The sequence below is a fragment of the Musa acuminata genome, chromosome BXJ1-9, assembly GCF_036884655.1.
Source record: "Musa acuminata AAA Group cultivar baxijiao chromosome BXJ1-9, Cavendish_Baxijiao_AAA, whole genome shotgun sequence".
NCBI lineage: Eukaryota > Viridiplantae > Streptophyta > Magnoliopsida > Zingiberales > Musaceae > Musa > Musa acuminata.
This window is the reverse complement of record NC_088335.1, coordinates 4,002,215-4,015,220: the sequence shown is the minus strand read 5'-3', so window position 1 is coordinate 4,015,220 and position 13,006 is coordinate 4,002,215. Positions and strand designations below refer to the sequence as shown.

Sequence of the window (13,006 nt, the reverse complement as noted above, 5' to 3'; positions counted from 1 at the left end):
CAATCAGCTCACATAGTACACATGTATCAGATGGATACTGACCATATAGACCAAGAGCTAACCCTGGTTACTTTGTGGAAGGAACATCATTAATCTTTGATGTTGATAGTACAACCTCTCGATGCACGTTTGTCGACGCTTTATCCATCATCTTAAAAGGTGAACTAGATTGGGATATGGAGCCCACTCCAAAAATCTTCTCCCTTCCCTCATAATTAACATTTAGTGCGTTGCACACGAGAGATTAAAAGCAATATCATCATGACACATCAGACAAGTGGATCATATGGTTTAGCATGATGATGTTAATAGTGATGCCCAAATGTTTCGACCGACTCCCCCTATTCGAGTAATGGTTGACTTTGCTAAATGTCAATTAGGATTGGAGACATCTATAAAAGAGCCTCAGGTATGTTGGGTCAAACCAAAAGAAAGGGAAAAAGGTGTTATGCAACAGTATGATAGGCACCCAAAGTTTGTAGATGCTTGAGCTTGTACAGTGAAACTCTCTTACCTTATAATGGAATATCAAGCTTCCACTGGTAGAGAAATGGAAAAAGTAATTCCTAGTATGAAGAAAAGAGAATATATGAACACCCGAAAACACAGGAAAGCCCATAAAAAGGACACTCTTATAAAGCTAAATGGTCGCAAACTTAAGAAATTTCATTCATGGAAGCATTCGAAATCTCTAAAAGCAAGTTTCGACAACACATGCAGAGATCGGAATGTTGATAAATCTACTCAGAAGCAACATCGAACAAGAAGATATGTGGCAATACGATCTTAACACACGAGAAACTCGTATCGCGGGAGTAACAGAACACCATCTCAATGTTGATAAACCTACTCAGAAGCAACATCGAACAAGAAGATATGTGGTAACACAATCTTAATACTGGAGAAACTCGTATCACCAGGAGTAACAAAACACTGTCTCGATGTTGATAAACCTACTCAAAAGCAACATTGAACAAGCAGATATGTGGAAAAACTATCTTAATACATGAGAAACTCGTCTCAACTTGCTCGCATGATGTGCTAAGTTAACTAGGTGATTTGGAAATCAATCATATGAGGTATTTCAAGTGGCACACATGCCCTCCTCCAAAACAGATGTATCATCAACATAAAGAACAAACAATTGACAGCAATTCACGTCGTTTCTGTGATTTAAAGAACAAACAACCTACCTCAACTTACATATTTTCCATCATCTTTTAGCCATATAATTAAATGTCTGTACCTACTGACTAGTGCTGTTTTGCATATCCCAATTCACATCATCTCAGTGATTTTACTGAACCAACCATCTGAGAACATCCGATAAGCTCGCCTATCTATATGGAGGCAGTCCTCCGAATCGCTGTGATGATCTAAGAACAATGAGAAACTATCAGGCCTTTCCATGACTTAGTCTCTGAACATTCTGAACAGGAGACTCGGATTATCCGACCAAACTATTATATCGGATCATGAGAGAAAGCAAACATCGATCAGAATATAAAGGACAGCATAATGATTTGTTGAAGTTGGTCATCCAATGGATATGGCAAGCATGCAACGAATTCGACCTTCCACCAAATTGTTGTCTTGCATGAAACATATTATCGCTTTAGGCTCTGATCCCAACTTACAATTCACTACAAACGTCTTGTGCAGTTTTCACTCTGCAGCCATGAAATAGAAAAATGATCTGTAAATCTACAAAATGTGCCAACTTTATCATATTGTGCTACATATGAATGTCTATCACATAGTCTGAAACTAAATGAAAGAATCATGTAATAAATGGACAAAAGGAAGATAAACTTTCCATAGCATTTCTTCTGAATTTTCAGAAATGAAACAAGATATGAATCAGAAATATGTTCCCCTGCTTTTTCAACAAATAATTCAGCTCTATACGAACAAACTATACCTTTTATTCACAGTCACAAGAAACAGTATATAAACTGGAACTGATCGTAGCATTTTGTTCATATACCAAACTGAGCCACATCAAGCATTCAAGCAAAATCCAAAACCAAGTGAAGACAACAAAGGCAGGGAGATAAAGGTGTTGCTTTGGACCTCATGAGCCACATCAAGCATTCAAGCAAAATCCAAAACCAAGTGAAGAAAACAAAGGCAGGGAGATAAAAGGTGTTGCTTCGGACCTCATGGGCCATCGCTTGGGCTCGTCCTCAGGACCGACGAGTAGTAGTGCGCCTCCAGCTCCTTGAGGCTGGCCGCGGCCTGCTCCCCGACCCTCTCAAGAAGCCGCTCCGAACCCTCCTCCAGCCGGTTGAATTCGGCGATCCGCCGGTCCACGTTCTCGTTCAGCGAGCCGAACCCCGAAAAGATCGCCGTCTGCTTCAGCTCCGACACCAGATTCCTCAACGACTCAGCCGCTTGAACCTGCCATCGAAATCTAACACGATGAAAACAAGAAATCGAACGGGAAGGAGCAGAGAAGAAGGGTTTCCGACCATCCTTGCGGCCCGGATCTCCATCTGGAACGCTTCCTGCGAGTTGCGAACCGGCGGGTCGTTGACCTAAAATCAAGAGGCCGAAGGGTGAGCGACAGATCGACAACAGGGGGATGATTACGGAACGAAAGATAGAAACCCTAGCGAGGTTGACGAGCTGATTAAAGTTGTCGACGATATTGGTCACGTCGGTGTCGGCCCTCTGCAGCAGGGTCTTCTGCTTCTGCGCCGCCGCGGCCGCTGCCGCCGCCGTCGGGCCGCCTCCTCCGCCGCCTCCTCCCGCGGCTTTGTTCATCCTTTTGGGTGGAAGGCTACTTGCGAACCGTCGCCCCACGCAAAGCTATATCACTATGACGGCCTATCATGGCCCAATTAATTGTCATTCCTATGTAAGGCCTATTAGCCCAATAACTATCGACATAAATATGATAAGCACGACAATTGAGGGTCATTAATGCCTCTATAAATCACATATAAAACATTCGTACGATTTCAGTGCAATTCATAATATATTCTGACACAGATCGAGAAACCATAGCGAGAAGTTTTTGATCGCAATTTGCATCTCCATTTCATGTCCTTTACAGCGCTAGATTCGCAACAAGCTCTGCTTCCCTCTGCAGCTCCCTGAGAACCTTCACGACCTCACCCAACACCGCCGCCGGCTCGTCGGACTCTCCCATGCCCACCATCGCAGCCAACACCTCAATCTTCTTCCTCACGGCCTCCACGTTAAGGAGATCGGCGATGGTGTCGTCATCACCGATCGTGGAGCCTTTTAGTGGATTAGGTGATCCTTCTTGTGCGAGTGGCTCGACTCCGTCGAGATTCTGAAGGTGGTGCCCTGTTTCCGGTGGGAAGGAGGTGAAGGCGCAGCCTGAGAGGTCGAGGAAGGCATATGTAGTTGCCGATGGTTCCATGGTCACAGGAGTGCTAGCAGAAGAGAGGAGAAATAGAGATAGAGAGTAAAAGCTAGTAGGAAAGTAATTAATGATACGTTTCAAGGCGGGCTTTTAGGAAGACATGGTGGACGACAGCTAATCTCTCCCTGTACTGAGCGAGAGGAAGAAGAAAGGGAATGGGACCGCAACATCGGCTGCTGAGAAGCTATATATATTAAGGTCCGGTAATGGAGGTTGATTCATCCATGTGGAAATCCAGCCACCGTTTCCGGGAAACATGTTCCCCGTTCGAGGGGATTTCCTCTGTGTTGCTGTTCCCAATGCGGGGTGTACGTGAAGGGGAGTAGCCACGAAGGGGGGCGAAGAAGGCGAGGCTTTGTGTTCTGGTGGCGGGGCACTCGAGTGGGTGAGCACGTACGTCAAACGACGGTCGAAGCCCGTGCTTCTCCGCGGGCCCGACGAAGAAGGCGAAAGGGGCGGGGCGCGTGCAGGCGGTGGCGGAGGAGGAGACACGGGTGAGTGGCGACGCACGCACGCACGCGAAGCCCGGTCTCTGCAAGAGTGTGCGACGGGGGGAGAGGGCGACGCGCGCGTGGGTGCGTTGGGAGGCCGCCGTGGAGAGAGGGTGTCGTACGACTGTTCCCTCTGCTGACCCCATTGACGCGCACCGAAGTCAAGAAAAGGTCGCGTGAGTTCCCCGTCTTCCCACTCCACTCTTCGTTCGACCTTCTTCTTCGTCTCCATGGCTGATGACCTCAACGTAGCATCATGCAATTACAACTCATCAGTGCTTTAAGAAGAGCGCATCATCTTGATTATGCTTTAAGATTAGTGCATCGTCTTGATTAGTGCTTTATGTCAATTGTGTCGAATAGTTATGACATTTTCATAACTATAATATACTATAATGCGGAATTTGAGGCTATAAAGAAATATTCCAATGGCCACCTATAACAATGCAACAACGAAGTGTTTGAAATGGTCACGGAAACAAAAAGGTCCAATGATGTTTTCACCTCGATCCACACACACAACGTTATCTTTAATTTGGACAAGGAAACAAAAAGATGCAATGATCTCTTATCCTTCCTCCTCATTCCAATAGCGATTGATTTGTCACGCTCGATCAAACCGAGTGAGGAAAAGGATCGAACGATGGCGAGAGATGTGCGATTTGATTTGAGGTTGCACCTGAGATCATAACAAGCTTCCATGGCCAAATCCAATAGCCACACAAATTACAAGTGCTTATCGGTAGCTTCTCCGAGCATCCGAGGTGATTAAACCGTGGAGTGCCTCCCCGATCCCCATCCCTTATCCTTCTCCTTCATCATTTCTTTTTTTGATAATTTCTTTTTTTATTATTAAAGCTTATAAATATATTATGTTCTTTAAAAATTTTAAATTATTATTAATTATTTCTATTTCCTCTCATCATCAAATTATTATTATTCATGAATGAAAATATTTAATTTTATATTATTTTCTATCAACTTCATACATCTAATATTTAGATTCATAAAATATGATTGATCGAATATTATCTTATAAAAAATTATTTTTATCAAATTAATATAAATACGATAACAACAAAATCATATGTTTCGATTATTTAGAATCGATTATATAGATCTTTTATCGTCATTGAGATATACAAAGAATCATATGTTTAGTTGGGTTCAAAGTATTTAAATTTTTATTTATAGTTTTTGTTAAGTCTTTTTACATCTTCTGATATATTTTTTTTTCGTATAACTAAAATTAATTATTTTATCTTTCATGACTTTCACATGCAAGATGAATAGATGGTAGAGTGCCCCTCCAACCCTCATCCCTTATCCTCCTCGTTCATGACTTTTCTCTTGCATAATAAATCGAGACAAAAAAAATTAAGAGTATATAAGACAAAGAATGATAGCTCCACCCGAGGGGATGCTTTCGATGTTTCCTTCTTTGTTATTAAAGTTTATAAATATGTTATGTTCTTTAAAATTTTAAATTATTATTAATGGTTTCTATTTCCTCTCGTTAATAAAAATATTTAATTTTATATTATTTTCTAATAACTTCATGCATCTAAGATTTAGATTCATAAAATATGATTGATCGAATGATTATTTTATAAAAAAATTATTTTTAAAAAATCAAATTAACCCTAAATATAAAAATAACAAAACCGTAAGTTTTAATTATTTAGAATTGATTACATGCCCTTATTGAGTTATGTAAAAATTCATATGTTTAGTGAATTTTATAATATTTAAATTCTTATTTATAGTTTCTATTAAAATCATTTTAGATGTTCCTTTACCTCTCGTAGTATAACTGACATCAATTATTTTATCTCTTTTAACTATTACATTTTTTTTTTCTAACCATTACATCGGAAGGTCTCCTCAGCATATGTTTATACTATCTTAAACAATTTTTTTCTCATATTATTCTTTATCAAAACGATACTTAATTGTTCACAAATAAATATTCTTTCTATCTTTTCTATTAATTTCATATATCTATCTCAACATTCTCATATTTGTATTACAAGTTTTTTGTGTATGTTTTTTTCTTAGTTATTCAACACTTAGATCTATAAAATATTGTTGGTCTCACAACTAACTTATATATTTTTTTTTTTAATCTCAAAGGTATCTAACAATTATATAAGACTTCTGATATCCCTTGTCATTTTAACCATCATATTTTTCACTCTATGAATAATAGCTTCATCGATCTCTTCATCTTGTTGAATGATTGATCCAAAATGTCTATAACTTTAACTTAAAGAGATTTTTTATCTATCTAATTTAATTATATTCTCTAATTTATTTTTAGATTATATAAAATTATATTATATATGTTCAGTCTTATTATTACTTAACTTATACTTACTTCAACTTGAGCTTCCGAGATAATATGATCGGTAAATAATATATACTATAGAGATTTATCATTTAAGTGACTAATAAATTTATTCGTGTGAAAAAATAACAACTTAATATGAATCTTTTAGGTTACCCAATAATCATATAGAAAAAGATATTATAATTTATTATGTAGCAAGGAATCTTTGAGGTACGGCAAATGGTATTTTGGGTCAATGCAACAACGATGTGTTTTAAATAGACACGGAAACAAAAAAGGTGCAACGACCTTTTCACTTCATTCCGACAACGTTGTGTTTTGATTTGGACAAGGAAATAAAAAGGATGCAATGATCATTTTAACCTCCTTTTCAACGGCGATGACCATATGTCATATAAATCGATATTTTGTATTTGGATTTCGATTTATACGACATATTTAGTGATTTTATTTTGTCTTGTTTTACTGATTGGGCTGTTTTGTTTGATTGTAGGCAAATATTTTTCATATATATTGAGACTTTGGTGTAATCAAACTAAAATCTATATAAAGTTCTAATGTCTCAATTAATTGGTTTGACTACATGAATAATTTGTAAAAGTATTAGTAATGATTTCTAGAATAATATTTTTTATCTCTTCTCTCAATTAATTATTCACAAATGAAAATATTTATTTATATATATATATATTATTTCTTGACATCTTTTCACATGCATCTCAATATTTCTTTTTAATCTTCTAAATATTCAGCTTTATAAAATATGATTGGCCAAATAATCATTTTATAAAAAAATTACTTTTATGGAATTGGTTTGTGTAGTAAATAAAATTGGACAAGATGTTTCCAAAAAACTGTTTTTAATATAGATAATCTTCCCACTATGATATATAGATAGCTCTCTAGAAAATAATAAATAATATTTATAAAAAATATAAATTTAATAAATAATATTATACTAAAATTTTATAGTCCTTTAGTCTTCAGCATATATGAGTTTATATAGACATGGAAAAGAAGGTAAAACTCTATTTCAATTGTGACGAATAGTTATGATATTTTTTAACATCGTGACACGTTAAATTAAAATTTTAAGTTATAAGTACTTTTCATAATCATTCCGCCTCATTCTTTTTCTTTTTTTTTATGCTAAATTTCTTGTATAGAACGAACTTTGGCACCCGATGATATATAAAACCAAGATTATAATATACTATAATGTGGAATTTGGGGCTATGAAGTAATATTCCAATGCCACCTATAACAATGCAACAACGATGTGTTTGAAATGGTCACGGAAACAAAAAGGTGGTGCAATGGTGTTTTCACCTCCATCCACACAACGCTATCTTTTATTTGGACAAGGAAACAAAAAGATGCAATGATCTCTTATCCTTCCTCCTCATTCCAACAGCGATTTGTCACGCTCAATCAAACCGAGTGAGGAAAAGGATCGAATGATGGCCGGAGATATGCGATTTGAGGTCACACCTGAGATCATAACAAGCTTCTCCAAGCATCCGAGGTGATTACACCGTGGAGTGCCTCTCCAACCCCCATCCCTTATCCTCCTCCTTCCTAACTTCTTTCTTTTGCTTTTTCATTTTTTGTTATTAAAGTTTATAAATATGTTATGTTTTGTTCTTTAATTTTTTTTATTATTATTAATTTATATTTCCACTTATCATCAACCATTATTTACGAATAAAAATATTTAATTTTAAATTATTTTATAACAACTTGATACATCTAATATTTATATTTATAAAATATGATTGATCGAATGATTATCTTATAAAATATTTATTTTTATCAAATTGATACCAAATGCAACAACAATAAAGTCGTAAGTGTCAATTATTTAGAATCGACTACATAGATCTTTTATTACCATTGAGATATGCAAAAAGTTATATGTTTAGTTAAGTTCAGAATATTTAAAAATTTTATATTTTTTTATTAAATTTTTTTTTTATCTTCTTCTATCTCTCATCGTGTAATTGATATCAATAAATTATTTAATCTCTTTTGACTATCATATTCGAAGGTCTCATCAACATATGTCCACATCATTTTAACGATTTTCTTTCATATTATTCTTCATGGAAGTGATACTTAGTTGTTCACGAATTAATATATTTTTTTATTAACTTCATATATCTATCTCAATATTTCTCATCTCTATAGCAAAAGCTCTTTGTATATATTTTTTCTTAGTTGTTCAACACTCGGATCTATAAAGTATTGTTGGTCTCACAACTAACTTATAAAATATTTTTAATTAATATCAAAATATCCAATAATTATATAAGACTTTTGATATCATTTTAACCATTTTATTTTTTTACTCTATGAATAATAGCTTCATCAATCTCTCTATATTGTTGAATAATTGATTCAAAATGAGACTTTTTATCCATCTAATTTAACTATATTTTTTTAATATATTATTAGAATAACTAAATTATATTTTATATATTTAGTCTTAGTCCTACTAAATCTAAGACATTTAGTTTCTAAGACTTTATCTTTATAGTTCAAGCGTATAATTAATTCAACCTAAGTTTTCATCAATCAAAATAATATCATCAACAAATAATAGAGATTTATCATTTAAACAACTAATAAATTTATTTATTATTAATATGAAAAAATAATAAGAATCCTTTAGATTACCTAATAATCATATTAAAAAAAGAATATTATAATTTACTATGTAGCGAGGAATCATTGTGCTTCGACAAATGATATTTTGGGTCAATGCAACAACGATGTGTTTTAAATTGACACGGAAAAAAAAAAGTGCGACGACTTTTTTCACCTCTTTACGACAACGTTGTCTTTTGATTTGGACAAGGAAACAAAAAGATGCAATGGTCATTTTAACCTCCTTTTCAACAGCGATGATGTCCCTCTCTAGCTTGGACCAAAGTGAGGAGAAGGATAAATGGAAGGTTGCCAAAGTGAGACGAGCACTCCTGAGATCATAGCCCAACAAGCTTCCATTGGCCAACCCAATACAGCCACATAAATTATGACTACTTGTTTCTTGGTTGCTTCCCCAAAGCATCCAAGGTGATAAGACCATGAAGTTGCCTCTCCAACCCTTATCCTCCTCGTCCATGACTTCTCTCTCTCTCTCTCTCTCTCTCACACACACACCACGGATTGAAACGAAGAAATTAAGACCGACGACAGAGAAAGATAGCTTCACCCATCCATAAGGGATCGTTCGTTCTATGGATGATGGTATCAATGATAAGTACATTATGAAAATATAAACAAAACGTATATTATGATGACATGACAAATACCTTATCATCTTATGGTAACATATAGTGGACGCGTCGATCACCCGAGGCCACATCAATCGCACGCAGCTGGTTGACGACAAATTGTTTGGGTAGCATGTCAGCACCATGTGACGATACATGACAGATGCTTCGATCGCCTGAGCCCATCGATGATCACACATGATCGTGTCAACGTATCTCTAGTCTAGATTGAGCCGGTCAAGGAACGTATTGGACACGTTGCCATTAGTTTGATTAAGCATGAATATATAGCATGTTCCCCATGATAATCTCAAATATAATGATATTCAAAGTCACTTATTAAAAACGACCCCTTAGTATGTTCTTGATACACTGAACAATTCTCTTCACTATAATTAATCGACTATGAATTTATTTGATAACTGTGTCGATTCATTGATTCTACGGATTGCATATTCGATCAGTCTGAACTCAAGACTATCTTAATCGTCGAAAACTTCATTTCACGAGTTAGACACTTTGTAAGTGATGATATGACTTAGAAAGAACCCTAGTTGGATTCGAACCCCTCTTCCAGCTTAAACAATCATAATTTGCACTAACAAATTTGAATTCTACATTTATCCCTCTTTTTTAGTATTTAATTAGAAATTTTAGAGTTGCGTTCACACTTCAAGTTAAATCACCTTTCAAGTGAGGAAAAATTGTTAAGATTAATATACATTTCGAGACTAATTTGTGGTAATCCAATAAAAATATTGCAGATCTTTTAGAGGGCAAAGTTTGTAGATCTCTTGTTAATCAGCCTATCTGATCTAAGAATACATATCTAAAAATAAAGCACAATTACCTTTTAAATCCTTCCAACAATTGAGCAAATTAAATTGATGCTCATTAGAACCTATCGTTCTACACCTTTTTTTTTTTTTGTTGACTAATCTCTGTTGTTGTATTATGTTGACCTTTTGCTACGCGAAACAATTTCATTGTAATACGAACGCTTTTTTTCTCTTCCAACATTTATGATGATTGCATGGGTTACAACGAGACACGAACACTTATCACGGAGAAGTCGATGAAAGATCCGACCAACCTCTACAAAGTAGATTGGGCCACCAATGGATCGAGCATCCCAATCTTACTTTAATGTTGACAAGGATGGTTGACGGCGTTCCCTTTGGATTTTATTCCATCCAACCTTTCCTTGAGAGAATCGGTAGAGTGACCTTATCGGTTGGACAAAAGAAAGACCTAAGAAAGATATTTTAAATTCTCTTTATTGTGTGGGTAGATTTTTTTTATGGTATGAAGTGATGACCTAATCATTCGCATAGATTATTTAAATCAAGATGATTAAAAAAATATTATTTTGATATTGATTTAATAGTAATATTATAATATATATTTCCTTATATGTTAATTTTAATTTGAATGTCGATATCTCGTTAAACATTTTCATGCTTCAATATTATTCATTTTTCTTTCTTTCTCGTGTGACTACCTAATGATTCGAAAATCAAAATCCATGATATTATTTCTTTTTCTTTCATAAACACGTTAAATTGAAAAGTCAAATCGTACTACATAGCTAATATCGAAAAAAAAGCTATTCCTTTTTTTCTAAAAACATATGTATATCTCCATATACACTAATGGAAAACTCAAAAAAGAACTTACCGAATGTACCATCTAAAACATAACTCGATGTGAGAGTTGAGTGGCATCGAAGAGTGACTTATTGCGTGGAACATTCAGTCGGGTAGCTATGTGGCTTCGAGGAATAGTATGATATGTCGGCATCGGGCATTAAAGGATGGTCCGATCGAGGCAGTACAAACAATGATGCTGTGGAAGGATTCTTCATGTTTCCACAACTTTATCCAACCTTCCAATTTGATCCACGTTGGGACATTCAATTAAAATTTATGAATAATCGATTTAATAGTTTTGGTTAAATTAAAATTTTTAATTTTAGTTGGAAATTTTATGTATTGTAACCATCTTAACCGATTTCATTTTTTATAAATGATTCATATAATCGATACTAAATAATTAATTTTTATGATATTATCATTATTATTATTAGTGAACTTAATCTTTCGTACTTATATGTATGGTTTTCGATCAAATCGATATACTTGGATTCAATATTTTTATATTCTTTATTCTTTTACGAGGTTTCTTGGGGATTATTTTTTTTGTTTTTTTTTTCTTTTCTCGAGGAGAAAATAATGAATAGGAGAAATAAAATTGAGATATAGAGAGAAAAAAGCTTGCCAAAGTAAATTCTTGATAAATAAGTGTGATATTTAAAAACGAATTAGTGGAGATTATTTTAGGTAAGTTGCTCCTCCATCCGTGTCACACATCAATATAGCACACATGTATCACGCAATACTAAGATCCTCTATATATGTCACAAAAATCAATGAGGAAAATATAGCTCAACCACTCACATACCTTTTAATGTTTTTAACCTCATGTTTCTTTATTGAAATATATTAATATAAATTTTAGTTTCAATTATAATTTATTTATAGCAACTTATGGAGATTAATTATATATATATATATATATATTCGAATTTCGAGAAAAAAAATTGAGCATTCCAACTTTGAAAAAAATTTATATAGTGCTTTTATTTGCTTTTTGAAAAATTCTTACACTTACACTTATAGATAACATCCTCCGTTAGTTGGTCACACCACCCACCACGTTCTCCTGGTCGCTTATGTCTTTACGCACAGGTTGGACCCATCGATTCTCACCTTCTGTATACAAGGGAGCTACTTCCACTAGTTGCTCTCATTCTCTTCCCTAATTGTCTACGCCTTCATAGAAGGGTTGTCCTCTATTGATTTCCCTTTTCACTTTTCTTATTGCTTACGTCTTCGTCCATAGGCTAGATTCATTGATCCACTCTATCTGCGATGTTCATAAGTTCAACATGAACACACCAACAATGATAAAGATAATTCCGACAATAATAATTATAAAATAATTATTTGAGTTATTTTAATATATATTATATATATATGTATATATATATATATATATATATATATATATATATATATATATATATATATATATATATATATATATATATATATATATATATATATGAGATTGACACTGCGGACCACATAAGGCATTACGTTCCATTCTTTTCGCATGAGGAAAAGCACATTGGACCAAAAAAAAGAGACGTACCACCGAAAGCATTGCTGTTGGCAGCCTCCAAGACTTACGGCTGGCCCCGTCGGCCGTCCCCCTACCCGGACTAGCCCTCCAAAGGTCCAGCTGGGGTACAGCGACGCTTATTCCGACCATAATAGAGATAAAATAATTATTTTACGTGACTAGTGATATTATCTGAATTTTCTAATTATAATATTATACGAAAAAATTTCAAACTTCAATTTTTTTTAATATGTAGGTAATCGTTAGATTAGATTTTTATTTGTGATTCGGGTGCACTCAATCCGATGGAAAT

The 13,006-nt window shown here is 34.7% G+C and overlaps 1 protein-coding gene across 1 annotated transcript; it reads right to left on the bottom strand.

Moving 5' to 3' along the window:
* Positions 1–1,144: 1,144 nt before the first annotated feature.
* LOC103997080 (mediator of RNA polymerase II transcription subunit 22a) lies at positions 1,145–4,103 on the bottom strand. Its single transcript, XM_009418221.3, has 4 exons — positions 2,611–4,103; positions 2,472–2,537; positions 2,160–2,400; positions 1,145–1,670 (listed from the first exon to the last, which is right to left on the bottom strand). The coding sequence occupies exons 1-3, from the start codon at positions 2,764–2,766 to the stop codon at positions 2,161–2,163; spliced, it is 462 nt and encodes a 153-aa protein (XP_009416496.2). The 5' UTR covers positions 2,767–4,103; the 3' UTR covers positions 1,145–1,670; position 2,160.
* Between the last annotated feature and the right edge of the window lie 8,903 nt (positions 4,104–13,006).